Below are 18,933 nucleotides of genomic sequence, written 5' to 3'. Positions count from 1 at the left end.
TATTGACATATTGTGTATAACAAGGCAGCATCCCAGGCCTCACCAAGACATGGAACTTACACCACTCAAGTGTAGCATGGATCAACCTTGACAATGCAAAACCTATTGTCAAAGCCATCAACAGGTAAACGAAGGTATGTAGAAATGTAGGAGGGATGAGCAAGCATCTATTAGTTTTAGACAGAGATGCTGGAAAAACGAGTCAATGAAAGATCTTAAAGAAAGAAGTACAATTAATTCATGATTCAGTAACAACAAGACAGCAATTGGTGGCACTTCATTTTCATAGTAAAACATTCAGAAAAGAAATGGCACATACCCTTCACAACAGCACCATGCTATTAAGCAAGAAAAGCATTTAGCAGTGAGAAAGGCACATTTCATCTCATGGAAACCCTAATAGACCATTCATCAAGGGTACCATGGATGAGATTTACATTTTCTTCCAAAAGTTAATAAACCCTTCTGTTAAAGATTTCAGATTCTCCCAAAAGTTTGCTGTCTTTGGAGATGTTTCTCCATGTGCTGAACTTCTTGGCTGTTCGCTAAACAAAGAAAATCAGCAAAGATGTGTTAAACATCTCATTGTATAAACATGGAGAAATAATTTAAAGACTGGAAAATAAAATAAAAAATAAATTACTATTCTACATTTCATTTAGATAAGTCTATACTATATAGCCATGTATTTATAGAAATTTGAAGCAAATGCTACTACCATAACTTGTGTTTCGAGCAACCCAAAGTGACATCCAGGTTAGTAAAAATACAGTAATGCAATAGAAGAAACAAATCCAGGAAAAGCATGGAATAAGTAATGAATAGCAAGTGAACCTGAGTCTGAGAGACAAGTATACATAATTTCAATAAGGGTAAATTTATAACAGGCTTACCGATGCAGTTCCTCTGTTTTAGGAGCTTCATGATTTCCCATCTGCTCAACTCCCTTTAAGCTGTCCATGTCCTGAGAAAATTTAGTAGTGCTTATATCTGTACTACTGCCTTCTATTTGTCCTGAAGCAGACCGTGAGACGTCTATTTCAGTTTCCAACTTTAAAGACACTGAAGATTTATGCTGCATAAATTGCATAATTATCAGCAATGACTGTACATATTTATTGGTAAACAAAATATCTATGACATCATGATACTCACAGAATGAACTTTTTTGTCAGAGGGTCTTGAAGATCTGACAACTTGTTGTTCACTAGCAATGCTGCTGGTGGAAGCATTGGACTTTTGATCCCTGTTGGAAACCTGAGCACTATCTTGCAATCTCTCCTTAGAAACTCTGAAAGGGATATCTTTCCTCCGTACTTCTTTATCTATCCAAGCACTGCTGACTCTAGGAAGTCTAGAAACATCAATAACCTTCTCATTGGAAGGATCAACTACCATCACTACAGGGCTTACAGGTTCTTCAACGGAAGGCTTCTCAATGGCTTTATCTATACTTGCTTCCAAATGCATGTTTGCTTCATCATTTTTCAGGAGTGGGCATTCATCTACCGCAATTTGGTCAATGCTTTTCATACTGGATTTTACCTTTGGTGGTGTACTAGAGGTTGAGATTTTTTCTTCATTGGACAAGAACCGTCCCTTTGCAACAGAACTTGGGTCAATGACCTTTTCTGCTTTTCCCAATTGAACTTCCTCAATCTTGTTTGAAAGGGACATTTTATGGTTGTATCTCAATTCCTGAATGATCTCTCTTACAACATAATAAGACCCACCAATCTCTTGGCGGATATGAGAAGCAGTGGGGAACTTTCCTGCATTTGAGGATTTGTACCTGCACCAAAACAAGGCACCATATATCCAACATAAGTTTCATGATCATAACAACTGATCCAGCAATTTTGAGACAATTGTTATGCAGGTTTTGCAACAGAAAAAGAAACTACAGGCTTCCGCAATGTACTTAATGTCATCAGAAAATGGACTGAGTTCAGAGAAAAATATATGAAAGTACTGGAATCCTGATCAGCTACTAGAGAATGTATCTGATCTTTTCAAAATTCCCAATGCCGTGCTAGTTTTGGGATTCAAGTTTTTTGAAGAACGAATCCCGAGGAACAAACATCATATGCTTCTATTGTTGTTGAAATTTTAAAAAATAAATTAAATAATATCTTGAGTTGGAGAACACTAACATACTATTTCCAAATAAACTATTTTATTTTGTAAATTAAAAATAAAAATCATAAAAATAGCTAAGCAAGTCTTTGCAAGTTCTACCAACTTCTCTGATCACTTTCCCTACCCTCTAATCCCTTCTAGCGGTAGCAATAGTAGAGTGGAGCAAAGTCCCTTCTAGCGGTAGCAATAGTAGAGTGGACATATGACTGTTTGTATTGCAACGTTAAAATAACAAACTAGTTTTTCAAGCTTCCATATCTACGAAATTAATGTATTTTCTATTAATAAAGATGGTAAGCTGTGAAAAAGCAGCATAGTCCTCGTAGGCTCCCAAGCATTAAAATGAACCCTAGCAATTTTAGATGTTACACATCCTACAGATTTCAATTCATTTTTTTGAGAGTAAGGGAGGGACCCACCTGTACTCAAATTACCCAGGTTCAAATACCTGGGATGCACCATCCAAGACTCTGAACCTAGAACTAAGCATAGGGTTGTGAAACTGTGAATTGGGATAACCCCCAATTCACCAGCAGATTTCAACTCATATTCCTTCAACTCATTCTAGATTCATAAATCAAGATTAAAATCTCAAATTGTAACCCTTTTGATAATTCAATGTTAAACAGATGAAATGATGTTAAAAGTAATAAAGTTATCGCATATGATATGAGAATAGTAAATATGAAGAAAGTAAATATGAAATTGCTTTAAAAAACTAATCATTTTGTGTGCCTCTAAATATAAAATATTCATTGCTAATGATGTTGTTGTCATCCCAAGCCCATATAAGAAAGGTCGACGGTTGATGTTAGGTTGACAGCCAGTATCAAAAATATGACAAAAACTATGAAATGGATCATCCATAAAGCCGATTTCAAATTGTTGGGAAAAGGCTAGATGATTATGATAATGATAAACAAAGGTAGTAGTGATATTGATTATGACCGAACTCTTTGGTAATTGCAAGGTCTCATATATGTTTATTAAAGAAAAGAGAAGGAAAAAACAAAGTTTATAGTTTAAGATCCACCTTTAAAGGCAATTGATTTAATTGCAGCAATGAACTGAGTTCGATGCAAAAATGGATTTAAATGCAGAAGTGTTGCTTTCTGGAAGCAAGAATCTAATCAAATGTTTGTCTAAAGCAATGCAAATACAAGTGATGGATTTTCAGGCATGCATCATACTGATATTCAAAAAAGACCACAATTTATGTTTTGTTTTCTTCTCTTTTTTTTGTTTTCTTTTCACTAAGATTAGCTTTCACAGAATATAGTATTTAAAATAATATTTTAATCAAAAAGATAGGTGGCAGTATGAGGACAACTGCATGAAGGTAAAAGTATCACAACTGCATCAAACCTGGTTTAAAGATCAGCATGGCCAAGCAGCCAATTCATGCTGTGGCAAATTCTTACCCGTTATAGACAGAGTTGGACTAAGGATGCTAGTTCTCCATTTGTTCTATGTTCAATTAAATCATTGGAGCAAACAAGAACTTAGGTGGGGGCATAATTGTATATGAATATGGGTAATGTAAGTCATTAACATTGGCAGAGATGTAAACCTGAACAAGCTATTTATCAAAATCTTTAATCATTTATGTTTATACTAAGAAATATATGTAGCCTTTATAAAAAATAAAAAATTGAAAGTGGGAATAAGGATTTAACTTACAGATGACACTGGCGCCTTTTGGTAAAACTGAGCCAAATCCAACACCTATTCTTAGATTTGGTCAAATTCATCGGTTTTGTCAAAACAAACTCAGTTTTGGACCAAACTTGGTGGTTTAAGCCATATTCCTACATTCATCAGTTTTGGTAAAATGAATCCATGTTCGGACCAAAGTTGGTGATTTCAGCCATATTGAGGCAAAACTAAACAAAAAATGAGCCATCAATCTATAAATTTATGCGCCGTCTGGCTTTGCAGGTTCATGCGAAATCATGGCTACATCTTCATATTTAGTTAGTAATTTTTGTTGGCTCTTGGTTACTTATCATATTTTGAATTGAAAGAAGGTATTTTGAATTTTGACTAGCATTGTAGCATTCCTCATCTATGTTAATTAGCAATTCCAACAGTAGGTCAAAAATTCCGAGCACTGTCAATCATGCACCAGTATCATTTAATTTTGCAATTAATCAAAAATCATAGAATAACAAGAAAAAGACAGAAAAAACATAATTTTCCACATATACTTTTTTCACAGTTTTAAGTATGGGATAGAAATGAATTATCTTTTATCCAGGATTTGGCTAGCCCTCAATAAGCATTCTTATGATTAAATATAACTTTTTTTTTGCAACTTTTGAACAAAAGCGATTGCAAGTTGACTTTCAAGAAACTCAAGAGAAGGGTAACCTATTTCAGAAGAACTGTACAAAATAGATCTAGTCCACCAACTTACTCCAGCATAGAGGGTTCGCAAGTGTTAAGCTTGAATCTGCACAATCTAAGCCAAAATCTTGCAAATGTTAGATGAGACTTATCTAATATATTAGTCCTCTTTTCTAAACTTTATTGAAAGATGAGGGAGAGAAAGGAGGGTGATTCATAGGGAAGAGGAGGAAGAGAGACAAAAGGAGGAAAGATAAAGTGAGTAGTTTTGCCAAAGGGACAAAAAGGCCAAAGGGGAAGGAAGGAGGTGCTATGAGAAAGAGGAGGAGAGGAAAAAGATTCAAGCATGCAAGGGTGTTTTAGGTTTCTTTTTCTGCCCAACGGTCTAAGACAGGTCAAATTGGTTAGGTACAAACTAATACAGATTTGACCCATACATCAGAGTCTTGATTACTGCAAAAGTAAATATATAATCGGAAAGCAGAATTTTCCAAAATGTGTAGATGTAACTAAAAAATACCTCTCATAAAAGCTCCACAACAGGGCAAGGTTGGGGCAAAACTGTACAAGGTTGTCACCTAGAATGGAGCTATGCTTTTTGAAGTAGATGATTCTCAAGTTGAACCTAACCCAGAATGCTAAAAAAAACATGTTGATCATCTAACCATGAATAACCTGGTTAGGGTGGATTGACTCAAACTCATCAAGTAGCTATTTTGGGGCTCAGCTTTGTAAGTCAGCCCCCAATAATTTTGATTAAAGGCAACTCTGTATATTATTGCGAGATGTTTTAAATCTTTTCTTGCAAATTCTAATTTTTGTACATCAGGTCAGGATAAATTTTAGCAAAGAGTTGTCCAGAGACATTTTAAGTCCAGGCTGATTAAAGAACCATCATCTTCCATTCTGAAAGTCACTCCTTAGAAGAGTATATTTTCAAGTTACTCATTCTTTGTGCTGTTGTCAACAACTATATGGGGTTGCTAGCATCGAAATCCAAACTAAAACTAATCATTAGTTTTGGTTTCAATCAGTTTTGGCTGAAAACGACTAGTTCTGGTCCACTATCCATGGCTCCAAGCCAAAACTAATGAATATAGACATGGATGTCTTTTCTAAAATTTTGTTTTTGTGTTTACTATCATAATTTGGTCATATTTCTTCATCTCTAAATACATAGGTTATAAAGTGTCAATATTCAGTAAATTTTCTCTTAATTGTCACGTTAAAAGAGGGTATAGATGACAAGCCTTACCTCTAATGGGTCAAGGCCTCCAAAAAGGCCTTTAACACAATATTTATAAAAAGCAAAGTCTGATGCATACTAAATGGAAGACACTATCGATCATAGTAACATTATTTTTCTAGATATAAGTCACATACAATATTAATAACTACAAGTATTCAAATCACATATAATATTAAATAACTACATGTATTAAGTTAAATAGTTGTTACCTTCAAAATATTAAAAAGAAAGCACACATTAAATATGTTGAGAATTCTAAGTAAAAGTCATGAAATATTTGAATACGCTAGGCACTAAAATGCTTAGGAATTGCTAAAGGTCAAGAAGCAAATAATATATATATATATATACAGATTTGATAAATACTGATAACTCTCAGATAGAGTATTAGAACGGAAAGATCCATTAGATAATGAACTATTGGTTCTAAGCCATCTCTGGCGATGAATCAACAATTCGAAGTGCTTTTCTTGCGTATTCTTGATGAACCAGCGTTTATATATAGATGTAGGAGGATTATATATATATATATATATATATATATATATATATATATATATTACATGTTCATGGTAAAAATTTACGGAAAAATTTATGAATGGCTGCAATATGCATTATAAACTTCAAAACTTCAACTTAGAGCCGTCAAAAGTACACAAAGAACCTACATATCACAATCACAAGATACTCTTTGTAAATTGGGTGATCCCTCAATGGCGACACTTCTTCTCCCTCTAGGGGAGGGGGTTTCAATCTTGGATGACGCATCTCAAGTATTTAGACCTAGGTAATTTGCCTTGGTGGGTCTTTTACTCCTTCAAAAAACAAAATACTCCAAATTTTTAGTAATAACTTCTCATGACTTCTTTTGCCTTTCTTTCTTTTCAACATTTTTGAATTTTTCCCGATTCTTGTCATCAACACTCTAAAACTTCGAGAGGAATTGGCGAAATTGTTGAAACAGAAACTCTATAAGCATGATAGAATCAACAACTAAAACCAAGTTTTCAAATCTTACCTTCATTTAACACTATTTTGGCGTAAGAATAGCTTTCGTTGTTTGACATGAATTAAAAAAAGTTGAATTAAAAGATCACTTGGCAATTTGTTTCCTCTTTTTCATGTTCTTGCACCTATATCTCATTTTTCGATTCTTTTTCTTGCCACTTCAAATTTCTCCATTAAGGAACTAGTCCCAGAAAAACTGTACTAGACCAATCAACTAGTTGCTAAGACTAGTTTATGGCAACATTGCTACTTAATTTCTCATGTTTGTGAGAATTATCATTAAAGTTCTACTTTCAGGTTTATGTCAAATTTGAGCTTCAAAAAGCAAAGGGCAGAGTATCTCATTGATCCCTAGTTAGCCGATAGTTTAAAATCTAATTTAGATGAGGTTTTCCTATGATCAATCTAGCCTTTAGTTCATGTCCAGGAAAACTTAATACCTTTAATTCGTGTTACGGAAACTAACCTTTATTAAGGTTTACCTTTGGTGAATCTAAAGCCTGGATTTGATTCAAATATTCAAATCTTGTTAAGATTGGTTCATTGTCATCCTTAGCCTTAGTTTTCTTTTTTGAAATGAAATTTGATTGTTGTTTGTCCAAAGTCCTTCTAAGCCCTAAGTTCCCTTTATCAAAACATAATTTGGTTGACTATTTCCTTGTTGTCGATTCATAATACCAAAATCATATTTGGTTTAGATTTTTGCTGAGTAACATGAAGCCTTATGTTCTCTTGTCCAAAATGAACTTGGTCAAAGTTTGCCTCCATCAGTCTAGACCACCAACAATGTAATTGTAATTAAGATCTAGGTAGTCCAGAAAAAGGAAAATCTATAAACAAGAATATAAACTTAAATGGTTGATTCTTAATATGCATATATTGTTGATGCAATGGAGATGAGGTTCAAGAAACATATATCCATATCTGTATTAAGAAAAAACAGATGTGTATATAGACACCATAAATTTCCTATTTGTATTCAAATATCCAAATCCATTTTCCATCATGTTTAGTCTCATATAGCTCCCGTAAACTCCAATGGGAAATAAATGACAACATCAACATGTTTTCAATCTGCTGCTCTGCATCCTTACCGGTCAACCATTACCCAAACTGTATAATTTAGCAGAATTATTACGATCCACTAACTGAGCCATGTGATTGAAGGTTCAAGCTAACCAAGTTGGTAAAGCCTCTATCCAAGAGACCTGGGTTCAAATCGCAAGTTAATTAGGTTTTGATTTGGGGGATAAGGGATTTTTAGGAGAGGGCTAACCCTTGTTTTGTAGCCTATAAACCTGTGGACCTCTCCTTCCTGGAAAAAAATAATAGTAAAAGAAAAGTCATGGGATCAAGTGGATGCAGTTATTTTGTTGTTTTATATACGATCATTTGTTTGATAATAGAAAAAACTGCTGGGCTTGAGTTAATAAAACAGAGTGGAAAAATATATTGTATACATACTTCCATAGTCATATACATATCTGCCAAAAAAAGAATGGATAAAAATATGGATGGACTAATATATGTTCTGTGTCCTATCCATTTTCAGCCCCAATAAGCAGAGATGCATGTACACCAACTGAAAATTAGAAGTCTATTTTGTATTTATGATTCAGAATCTTTTGATTGGACGAGGTAAAGCTGCAACTCTAACCTAAAAATACAAGTTATACATCGTAAACATACAAAAGATAAGGACATGCCTTGGTAAAGTTTATGTCTTAGCCAGAGACCTCAATCAACAACAATGCAACATCCACTTTGTACCATCTCTTGCCTATGCCCAACTCTGGAAAATCAATGCCGTGATTCCAATAGGCCAAGCTTAGATCAATTTTCCAAAATTTATTGTTTTGCCATTAACTAAACAGATACATCATATATATCATCAGAAAATAGCCACTTAATATGTTCAAGTCAGTTATAAGCTTTTGCTAAATGTTTCCTAACTTCCATACACCTCTTGTCCAAATCATTCCTAACAATCCATTACAACTTAAATGGCTAAGATGACCTAAATTGACCCATAATCACCAATTGTGAGTGTAGGTACAAAAGCAAGTACCATAGATTACGAGACTTCTATGCACCAATTTTACAAAAATAGAAGAGAATCTTCTATTTTGTTTGCTCTTTTTCTGCACTAGTCAGTGTTTTAAAAGGTAGTTATGATGCGCAGGCCAAGGTTCGCAATCTCAATACCAAACCCTATACTGATACCATATTGGTACAGTGTCGGTATGCCTGGTAAAAGATCCAATTCGGTATACCAGGACCCGATACATCTTCTATACCAAGTCTTAGTTTGGTACCAGTACAATGTGTTATGCATCGATACGTCAAACCTTGATGCAAGCAGTCAATTATATAGGCCAAACCTTGATGCACGAATTATATAGGCCACATATTGTATTTAACAAATAGTAGCAATTTTAATATTTAACCATCTCCAAAGAGTATAAATATATGGGAACACCAAAGAAAAACAAGAGTTCAAGTATTACAAAAACAAATCCACTAGAGCAAGAAAAAGAAAGCAGAAAGAAAGAGCTTCAAAGAAAATATCATTCAAGTGCTTTCATTGCGAGCTGCAAGATCACATCTTCAACATTTGCGAGTTGGTGAAGTGCCTTTAAGAGCAATCAAAGCAATCCAACAGAGTCAAGCTCCATTTATTGTTTTGTATTCATTGTTTAAGAGCACTTTATTGTGCTTAAATTCTTTCAGGGACTGAAACTTGGGGAAAAGGTCCATCCAAACCTAAAATTGGATTGTGAATGTGAAAGTTTTGGTGATTTTTTGAGAGAATCAATTGGATTGGTTGTGAGCCCGAATAAAACAATCGGTTGAAGGTTTTGGTTGATTGCCTGAAAAAATCAACTGGGTTTAATTGTAAACCTGGAAAACAACTGTGTTGTAATCTGGATTATAGATTATAGTGAAATTTTCAAGAAGGCAGTCTTGGAGAGTGGACATAGATGCAGGGTTGACATCGAGCTACTATAAATCTCTTGTGTTTGCATTGCTTAATCTGTTTGCTTTTATCTTCAGCTTATTTACTTATTATCTTACTGCTAAAATCTATATTCTTCTATCAAGTTTTAATTCCGCTACATTTCATAAAAGTTTTCGAAAAATCTAATTCACTCCTCCCCCTCTTGGGCTGCATAGCTGGGCAACATCTCTTACTGGTGGCTTAGGTAATAAAAAGAAAAGGTTGTATGTATACATGTACATTTAACTTCCAGCGGCACAATAGTGAAGAGAAATAGAACTATTGGTGGATAAGCTCCCCACTGAAAAAGAAAAGACGAGAAGAAAAAAAAGTAGAACACCACGAGCAAATACTATTCCAAAAAAAAGGCTTTAATGGGTAAGAGTTGAGGTGCCTGGCATCAGAGGTAAGGAGGATACCATGGGCGACGGACTCGAGGGTGCCACTGGTGATGGAGCCAACATAGATAAGGAAGCGGAAGAGGTGGAAGAGGGACTCGTAATTGCTGGACTTGCAATAGGAGGTAATTAGTAGGGCGAACGCGGCAACAAAGAAGGGCGTAGTGGCCCCGATGGCCTGATTAAAAAAGATTAGCAAATGCTGAAGCAAAGTATTGTCGTAGATGACAAAGAAGCAGAAGATGTCACTGAGGGCAACGATCTTGAGCAGTTGACATTGAGAGGAGACAAGCTAGAGTGGGACGAGGCAAAACCACTAGAGGACGGTGGCAGTATAGGCTTACAAGGTGAGCATGTGGGGAGTGGTGAGTAATAGGACACTAATATTGGAGAGGTACCAAGCATCGGCATCCCTCTCTTCGATCCAATCCTCAACAAACACCTCGTCTTCACCCTTGTCTCCCTCTTTTCCTTCCCCATCCCCTCAGTCGTAGCCATCTTCTCCCACATCCACCTTCCAGGCATCTTCACCTACAACACCATGATCCACACCTATGCCAAGAGTGATCGCCCCGGCCTCACCCTCCTCATCTATTGCCAGATGCTTCATTCTTGTCGTCATTCCTCAAGGATTGCACCAAGCTCATGGCTCTCCAAGCAAGCGAGAAGGCCCACTTCCTCTCTTTCAAGAATGGCCTCACGACCTTTTCAAGAGCGTCTACAAGGTGTTCGAGGGAATGGATGAAACCTCATCACCTAGAATTCTACCATTAATGAGTTCGCTATCAATGGAAGGCCTAATGAAGTGCTCATGCTCTCCAAAGAGATGAGTTTGGGGGACACTTCAAGCCGAATGGCTTTTCTATGCTTAGCTTGCTCTGTGCTTGCGCTAAGCTTGATGCCTTGGAGCTCGATCAAAGGGCACCTATATACTTGGTTAAGGTGGAGCAACAGTGACAATGAAGGAGGCAGTGGGCAATTTGATCTTAGTTGAAATTTTAGAGACTAGAATTTCTGAGAGAGAAGGAAAAATAAGGGGAAGGGTAATTTGGTCATTCTATAAGCACCTTTAATGGTGTTACAGGGTAGACTAGAGGAAGGGTGACATTGACTAAAATTGGAAGTTGAAGGGTCTAACTGAAACTTTTTTTAAGGAGATGGGGTGTATAGCAAAGCAGTTTAAATATATTGAACTTGAAAAACAAGCATAATTTTCCCTTTTCTTCAAAGTGGCACCTTCCTTTTCACACAAGATCAACTCATCATATCTGACTCAGCATCAGATTGCAAAAAATTAAATTGATATCATTGATGCATGTCATTTGCTCTCAATTACATAGAAATTTTAACAACTAGTTCTATGTATAAAGAGCCTTGAATGCATTGCCAACACCTACAAGCATAGGCTCATCAAAATAAAGCAGAATCAGATATTCCTAATGACACAGCATAAAAGCCTCTAAAAAGGATCTCCTTAAGTTCAAGTGTAAATAATTCATGGAGTAATATTTGTAATAATGAACTGTTGCAATTTAATTCATATCTAAGCTGCTTCTGTTCTTGAGGGAAAATGATTAAATCCATTAAATGTTAGGCATTTTGTCTGCTGCAATGGATACCTAAATCTCATTTCTAGACACAAAATTAAACTTTTTAACTTGCTGTTTACGAGAGCTTTCAAGATGTATCAAAGTAGTGGAAATAACTGGCAACGAAGAATGTGATCTTACTTGTCAACAAAGGCCTCTACCATAGCACGTCTTTCTTCCTTTGATTTTTTCTGGCCTTTTTGTGGTTTATATGAACCAGAGGGAACTGAAGCAGCAAATGATTTCCATCGCCCTTTGACATTTGACTTGAGAAATGCACTATATGTCCCAATAAATGCTGTCAAATATACAGAAAAAAAACATTATTTTTGCTCAATAACAAAGCAAGTAAGTTGTACATAATTAAGTAGCAAACTCCTCTGTTCAAAGAATAATACTTTTTGTTTCACTCTGCAAACACTGTATAAGTCTAGAGTGGAAAATTTGGTGGGGTGGTACATCTGCATGTCAAAAGTGATGCTTATTCAAGACAGTTATAGTTATTGTCCCTTAAGTCAATTGTGAAAAATGTACAACATAGAGACTAAGCCTCAATATTAATTGATCTGAAAGGAGCCGAAAGATTCATATGGAGAAACAAAAGATGGAACTTAGGTAACCTATCAATTCAGTAGTGAGATGAAGTAGCTGCAATAACAGGAATATTATGCATTTAATCCAAGCTCATGGGAAAAGTCAAAAAACTTCAATTTATAATGAAAGATACATATGATTAGAACAAAATCGTTTCACGAAGCAAAAAAAGGACAGAACTGATAAAGAAATGATGACTGGGTGGATGCAACAATGCATATGAAGGGAAAAATCTTCAGTATATAACACTACAAATAAAAAGAACAAAATAAGGAAGCCAAAAAAAAAAAAGCCAAACCGAAGACTGATAAAAGGATGTATAAAAAAAGAGAGAGAATAAGAAGTATGTCCTTTAAAATCCATACATCTTATCTTCTATCTTATTATCCTGAGAGTAAATCTTATTCGATCATTTTTTTGGAAAAACCGAATAGCCATATTTTGCCATTAAATATCGCAAGACTCCTTCCTCCTATCTCCCATAATTAAAGCTCACTTTATCACTAAAACATTATAAAGAGCAGAGACTAAATTTGCAGACACTCTTCATCTATCCGATAAAAATAAATTTGCAGGGCAGAAGAGCATCATAAAAGATTCCCCACATGTCCAACCGTACATCAGCAGGACAACTTCCAGAATTACTTCCATGTTTGATAGGTTTCAGTTTTGTTATAGAACCTAGGTTACAAAGCCCATTTTGCGACTGTTTAGGAGAGTCAAGAGACACCTTTAAAACTTCATTTCGATGCGAATTTTTCAGCAATAAAACAGAACATCTAACTCTTTGGGGGATCACAGAGGGCCTTTAAAACTCCCAATAGGATCTTCATTTGCCGAAGTTTTTGTCAACAAAAACTGCACCATTACCACTTCAAGCATGGACATAGAGAGAAGAAAAGGAAAATGGAGAAGGAAAGGTTACCCCTTCGGGGAACTCCTCTCACGGCGGCTGGCATCAGGGCTGGATGGGGATCATAAGCTCCAGGGCGATTCGAATGGCGTTCAAAACCGAAAGAGAGATGGAGAAAGAGGCAACGAGAGGGAGAAGAGGGTGGAATCGCTTCGATTCTCTCTCCAGTTGTTCGATTAAGGGAAAAGAATACAAGAGGAGGGCGTCCGAGGCTTTAGGTTTGACGAACAGCGAGGGAGGAGGGGTTTTAGGTTTCCTTCCGGGGGAGGCGACGTATTCGGGGTTCGGACCGCAACCGCAGGCCGCACACAGCTCCGTGTGTGTAATGATGGGCTTCAATTCTTGGCCACCTACCAACCAAAAATTAAATTAAGCTGCGCCTTCTGGGCCAGGCCCAAAAGTGGCTCCACTCATCCCTGGTATGGGAATAATTTAAGCTGGACATTAGGGCATTGTCACAGCATAACCAACTATATGTATACATACAAACTATACTTCATGTATCCATAGGATGTATTTGTCTAACAAAAACTGGTGAAGCATTGAAGAGGAAGAAATAGGATAATTTGAATAACTGTGGTTGGATTTTTTTTTCGAAGAGAAAAAGTCAAATTGCATAGACACCCCCGAGCTTTCTTAAAACATGACCTCCCTCTTGCTTCAACTAATTGGCTAGACATCCTATGCTACATCTCTATCATCGGCTAGCATAATTTTTATAATCATAAAATACCTATTTAATAGGTAATATAAATAAGGCTATGAAAATAAATAGAAAAATGCATGCAGGAAAGATTCCACTACTATGGAGCTACATTTGATTGCAAGGATTATAAGGCAAGACTACTCTGAAAAAGAAAAGTAATGGTATTGTAAAGATTCTAGTAAAATTAGGATAAATTAAATTAAATAAAAACTGATAAATGGTTGCTTTTTGGATTACTTGAAGGATAAACTTTGCTCTTGGAAAAGTAGTAACATAAAACAAACAAAACATCTAGAGTTTTAAATTTTGCTGAGCATATTAGCAAAGCAAATTGTACCACAATGATCCAAGCAAATTATTTGATATTAGAAAATAATATATGCTATGGAGGGCATGTGTGTGTGAGAGAGGGGGAATATATATGTGCAGAGAGAGAGTGTGTGTGTGCTGAAATTAGAGCAATAATATCAGTTGAGCGCACTGTTATTTTGTATAAGATTATGAAGAAAAATCAACTTGTTAGTAAGATAAACTTTTAAAATTTCTATAGATGTATTTTTTGTTGCCTTGAGGAGGATTATCGCTGGACCTTCGTTTTCTAATTGACATACAATTGTAATGTATTGCTTAATTTTATAAAATTTCTCGATTTATCCAAACACAAGTAGTAAAATACTATAATATGAAAAACATGGACTACGATGAAATCTTTAATATAGTGGATTAATAAATTAAGAATATACACAATATATAAGTAGATTAGTTTTTGCATATTTGGGTATATTTTCTTATATACTTTTCTTGTAGAACCGATTTTAGAAATAGTTAACTACTAAATTGCGACCCCTATGTTCTTTTAGAAATGTCATTGTGTTACTTTATTTTGGAGCACTATAACAATCATCAATAACCAAATAACCTCCATATGATCTTAAGCTAATTTTTTTCACATAGTTTAAGCTTTCATGATCTGTTTACTTCTAGCATTATTGTAAGCTTTTAACAAAGCATCAATTGGGATTAATTCGTAACGACAATTGTTTTATGCTATTATTTCCATATAATTTTGGAGATTTTCACTATTATTATTACTCTTAATGGCTATATAGAGTCCTATAGGTGGAGTGCTTGCAATGCAAATTGGAGGTACAAGCCATCCCACTTTCTTGGATGCCCACAACTCAAGTTGCACAATAAGATGAGTTGCTCATTCGGTTGAGAGCATCTGCTTGAGTATGTATCATGATAAAAAAAAAAATTCTTTCTTTCTGTCTCTCCCCCACCTAGCCTCCTCTTCTATCACTACCCACCCCCATTATCTTTAGCCACTACCTTCCCTTCTTCTTCACCTTCTTTGCTCTCTTCAAGACTTGCATGGCTACCCATCCCCTCCATAAGGGTGATGAAGTTTATGCCCAGGCCCTCTCCATCAATGGTTTCGATATTGATTTCTTCGTCTATAATACCTTTATCTCAATATACATCGAGTGCTCTGACCTAGTGTCAACTTACAAAATGTTCAATAAAATGCCTATCAAAGATACCTCTCTTTTTTCCAAACTCTCTTCCAAATACAAGAAGTGAGCTTTTTTGTAAGATAAATATTGCAACTTAAATTTTACTTCGATATGAGTTGCAATACAACTTCAACTACAAGGCTCCAAATAGCCTCTTAGGGAGTTTTTTTCTTATTTAAGGATAGGTAATCAATTATATATCTATTTAAAGGATATATGCTCTCATATGCCATAAAATTACTTGATTTGCATATTTATCTTTAAAATATTAAAGTTACATACATGCACCTCCATAAATTTGCATTTCGAATTTATATCCTCATTCATGGTGCATTGAATTTGTTATTTTAACCTAATTCTAGTTGGCTTAAAGTAGGTTCAATTTTGCCAGTTGATGGCAACTACCCTTATTTCTTGATATGCTTGCTAAGCATCTTAGGTAATTCCAACTAAGAGATTCATCGATGGGAGAAGCATATTTTAGATTTCATACCAATTAATATACATGTTTCTCCCTTTTAGAAGAGTTATGATGCAGTTTGGAAAGTGCATACAACAATAGAATAAAATTATAAAATTAACAGCTTGTTTTCTTTTGCTTTTGCTCTCTATTGCTGCTTTCAAAATATTCAAAAAAAAAAAATGAGCTAGACCGAACACCTTGTGTCATGAAACCTTCTATTTCTTTAAATTTATTGTAAAATAAATTTTTAGAGGTTTTGGTCTCAAAAATTCACTGCTTTAGGGAAAAAAGCGAACCAAAGTAAATAATAGCAAAAGTTTTGTACAAATACTATTTTCGACATCGATCAATGTTATATTTCACTTGTTTGTATATAAAAATCGTGCCAAACAAGCTTTAATATAGCAACACTTTTTTTTATTAAGAGGAAACCATTCAATAGTAAGCATGCTGAAGTCATATTTCTAAAATAGAATATATATATATAATGGTATTTTTGAGAATACTGAGTTCCACATGCTTTCTATCTAAAATCAATAAAGAACTTGTCAAAATGATAATCAATACCACTGACCTTGATTGACAACATAAATTTTTAGATTATTTATACATCAACTAAATTTTTTTAAAAAAGACTATTGCTATTGCAACTATATATTATCATATTTTTTTGTTGTTTTTACTGAACCCAATCAGCCCCCTCTGTGCCTAGCACACCTAGATAGCAACCAAAACCCCAAACATGTCATGTGTTCCAAACCCAAATGGACCCAAAACGGAAACCCACCAACCCAACGGGTCCGGTTCATGACGGCATCCAAGATCCAGAACCAATTTAATTCATAATCATATGCCCTCACCTAGCTTCCAGATATCTCTTCACCTAGCTTCCAGATATCATCCCTCTTTGCCCGAGCCGATCGCTATGAAATGGAACAAGACAAGATTCCAGACAAGCGGTTCTGTCCACCTTTCAACACACTCCCCCTACGTGCCACTCCTCCCAACCTCCCTCCTCCCACGTGTCCACACTTTTCTACCACCTTTCTTATTATAACCTCCTCTCTTCCCCATGCCACCGCCTCCATTCGCCTCTCCTCCCCCCATTCTTGTTTGCAGAGTTCTCATACCAAGCTATATATAGATATAGGACTCCCAAGGAGGAAGAAGAACAGGCTGAGGAACAAGTAGAAGAAGAGAGGATCCAATACTCCATCCAACCATGCCGGCTCGCCCTCGTTTCACCTTCGGCCGGACCGAGGATGCCGTCCACCCCGACACCATGCGCGCCGCCCTCTCTGAGTTCATCGGCACGGCCCTCTTTGTATTCGCCGGCGAAGGCTCCGTCCTTTCCCTCGGTACACCAAATTTTGTGACTAAACTGCACGCACCGTCTCTTTACTCCTTAAACAGTGTCTGCATGCATGCATGCATGTCTACTAATTTTAGGTATACCTGGTTGCAGAGAAGCTGTACAGGGACACCTCCACCGCTGGCGGCCTTGTGATGGTTGCCATAGCCCATGCCTTGGCCTTCTTTGTTGCAGTCTCCATCGCCTTCAATACCTCCGGTGGGCACATCAACCCGGCTGTCACCTTCGGTGCCCTTGTCGGCGGCCGGATCTCCGTCATCCGTGCCATCTACTACTGGGTGGCCCAGCTCCTTGGAGCAATCGTAGCTTCACTCCTTCTATGGCTCACAACAGGAGGCATGGTAATATATAATGGACTTCTAGCTTCCAATCCTAAGTTGGTGCTCGAGCTTAAAATGATACCTTGTGTATTTTGGGACCATGCAGAGGCCGCTGGGGTTCTCACTGGGATCAGGCATTGGAGAGTGGCATGCAGTAGTGCTCGAGATCGTGCTGACGTTCGGGCTGGTCTACACCGTCTACGCCACGGCGATCGACCCGAAGAGAGGACATCTCGGCACCATTGCACCGCTTGCCATAGGCTTCATCGTCGGAGCAAACATCCTCGCCGGCGGTCCATTCGATGGTGCTTCGATGAACCCGGCACGGGCTTTTGGACCGGCGCTCGTCGGCTGGCGGTGGAGGAGCCACTGGGTGTACTGGCTTGGGCCTTTTGTGGGTGCCGGACTTGCAGGGCTTATCTATGAGTTCCTTGTGATCCCCACGGAGGCTCCCCATGCTCACCAGCCCTTAGCTCCTGAAGATTACTAGATAGATCGATCCGAAGTGTGCGAGTTCGCCTGATCCGTTGTTTTGTTTCTGCTTCAGTTGTTTGATCGTGTGTAGTGGTTTGTAGAACGGTATTTCTGGGAACGCCAACCTCCTTCCAATGTCCATGGTTATCATCACTAATGTACTCGCTTTTGTGTGTGAGAGAGCGTGTTCTGTATCGGATGAAGAGCAATGTCATTTTAGAGTTCTGGCCGCTGAGATTAAGCTGGTGCATAGATGAATCGGGTGAGGAGGACTAAACATACTTTCTTCATTTAAGTCCAAGTCCTACGTACTCGTCAGACTAAATATTTAAGTCTATTTAAATTTAATTACAAGCACAATAATCAATCTGTATTCAGCCTCAATAAATTCGCCCGGCATATTCTCTAATTCATATGGGTTATGGACTAATAAATATAGCGTCTTAAGGATTCAAATTCATTCAAATTTAATTACAATGATCATTCTATGTTCTGAATTTGTGCTGCAGTATTTTTTAATCTATATTGATTATGGATCGAGTTTGATTATTTAGATTTTTTAATTCTATATAAATATTTAAGATGGGACTAAACACTGTATGAGTCTTTACATAAGATGGGAGAGTTTATATATCGCTGCCTTGAACCCATAAAACAAGAGACCCCTGGGCCAACTTCTCTAACCCAAAGACTGGAACTCCCTCGAAAACTCTTTATGGACAACAATCCGCTCTTTAAAGAAGCTCAAGCCCTTATTCAGGAAAATAAATTTTCTTCATTTCTTTGCAAATCAACCAATAGATCACCATTGTCACCAGGCCCCATGAAGCTCTGACATACCTCATTT

At 36.6% G+C, this 18,933-nt stretch overlaps 2 protein-coding genes across 6 annotated transcripts; one reads left to right on the top strand and one right to left on the bottom strand.

The window, feature by feature from the left end:
- Window positions 1–206: 206 nt before the first annotated feature.
- Window positions 207–13,571, bottom strand: LOC103714793 (hydroxyproline-rich glycoprotein family protein). 5 transcript variants are annotated; one of them, XM_008802204.6, is made up of 6 exons: window positions 13,247–13,533; window positions 12,126–12,188; window positions 11,869–12,025; window positions 1,156–1,792; window positions 894–1,075; window positions 207–545 (listed from the first exon to the last, which is right to left on the bottom strand). In XM_008802204.6, exons 1-6 carry the CDS (start codon window positions 13,278–13,280, stop codon window positions 434–436), a joined length of 1,185 nt encoding a protein of 394 aa, XP_008800426.3. In that variant the 5' UTR covers window positions 13,281–13,533; the 3' UTR covers window positions 207–433. The 5 variants fall into 5 exon arrangements, with proteins under 5 accessions (XP_008800426.3, XP_008800429.3, XP_088573864.1 ...); XM_039121003.3 differs by having other exon boundaries at window positions 267–538; window positions 13,247–13,423; XM_008802207.6 differs by lacking the exon at window positions 12,126–12,188 and having other exon boundaries at window positions 13,247–13,571.
- A 3,424-nt stretch (window positions 13,572–16,995) lies between these two features.
- Window positions 16,996–18,316, top strand: LOC120107649 (aquaporin TIP3-1-like). Its single transcript, XM_039121006.3, has 3 exons — window positions 16,996–17,278; window positions 17,386–17,633; window positions 17,719–18,316. Exons 1-3 carry the CDS (start codon window positions 17,143–17,145, stop codon window positions 18,100–18,102), a joined length of 768 nt encoding a protein of 255 aa, XP_038976934.3. The 5' UTR covers window positions 16,996–17,142; the 3' UTR covers window positions 18,103–18,316.
- The last annotated feature ends 617 nt before the right edge of the window (window positions 18,317–18,933 follow it).

Source organism: Phoenix dactylifera, chromosome 3 (genome assembly GCF_051530095.1).
Source record: "Phoenix dactylifera cultivar Ajwa chromosome 3, Ajwa_hap1_PhDact_Kaust_v1.1, whole genome shotgun sequence".
Classification (NCBI taxonomy): domain Eukaryota; kingdom Viridiplantae; phylum Streptophyta; class Magnoliopsida; order Arecales; family Arecaceae; genus Phoenix; species Phoenix dactylifera.
The sequence above is the reverse complement of the archived record's forward strand: the minus strand, read 5'-3'. Positions and strand labels throughout refer to the sequence as shown.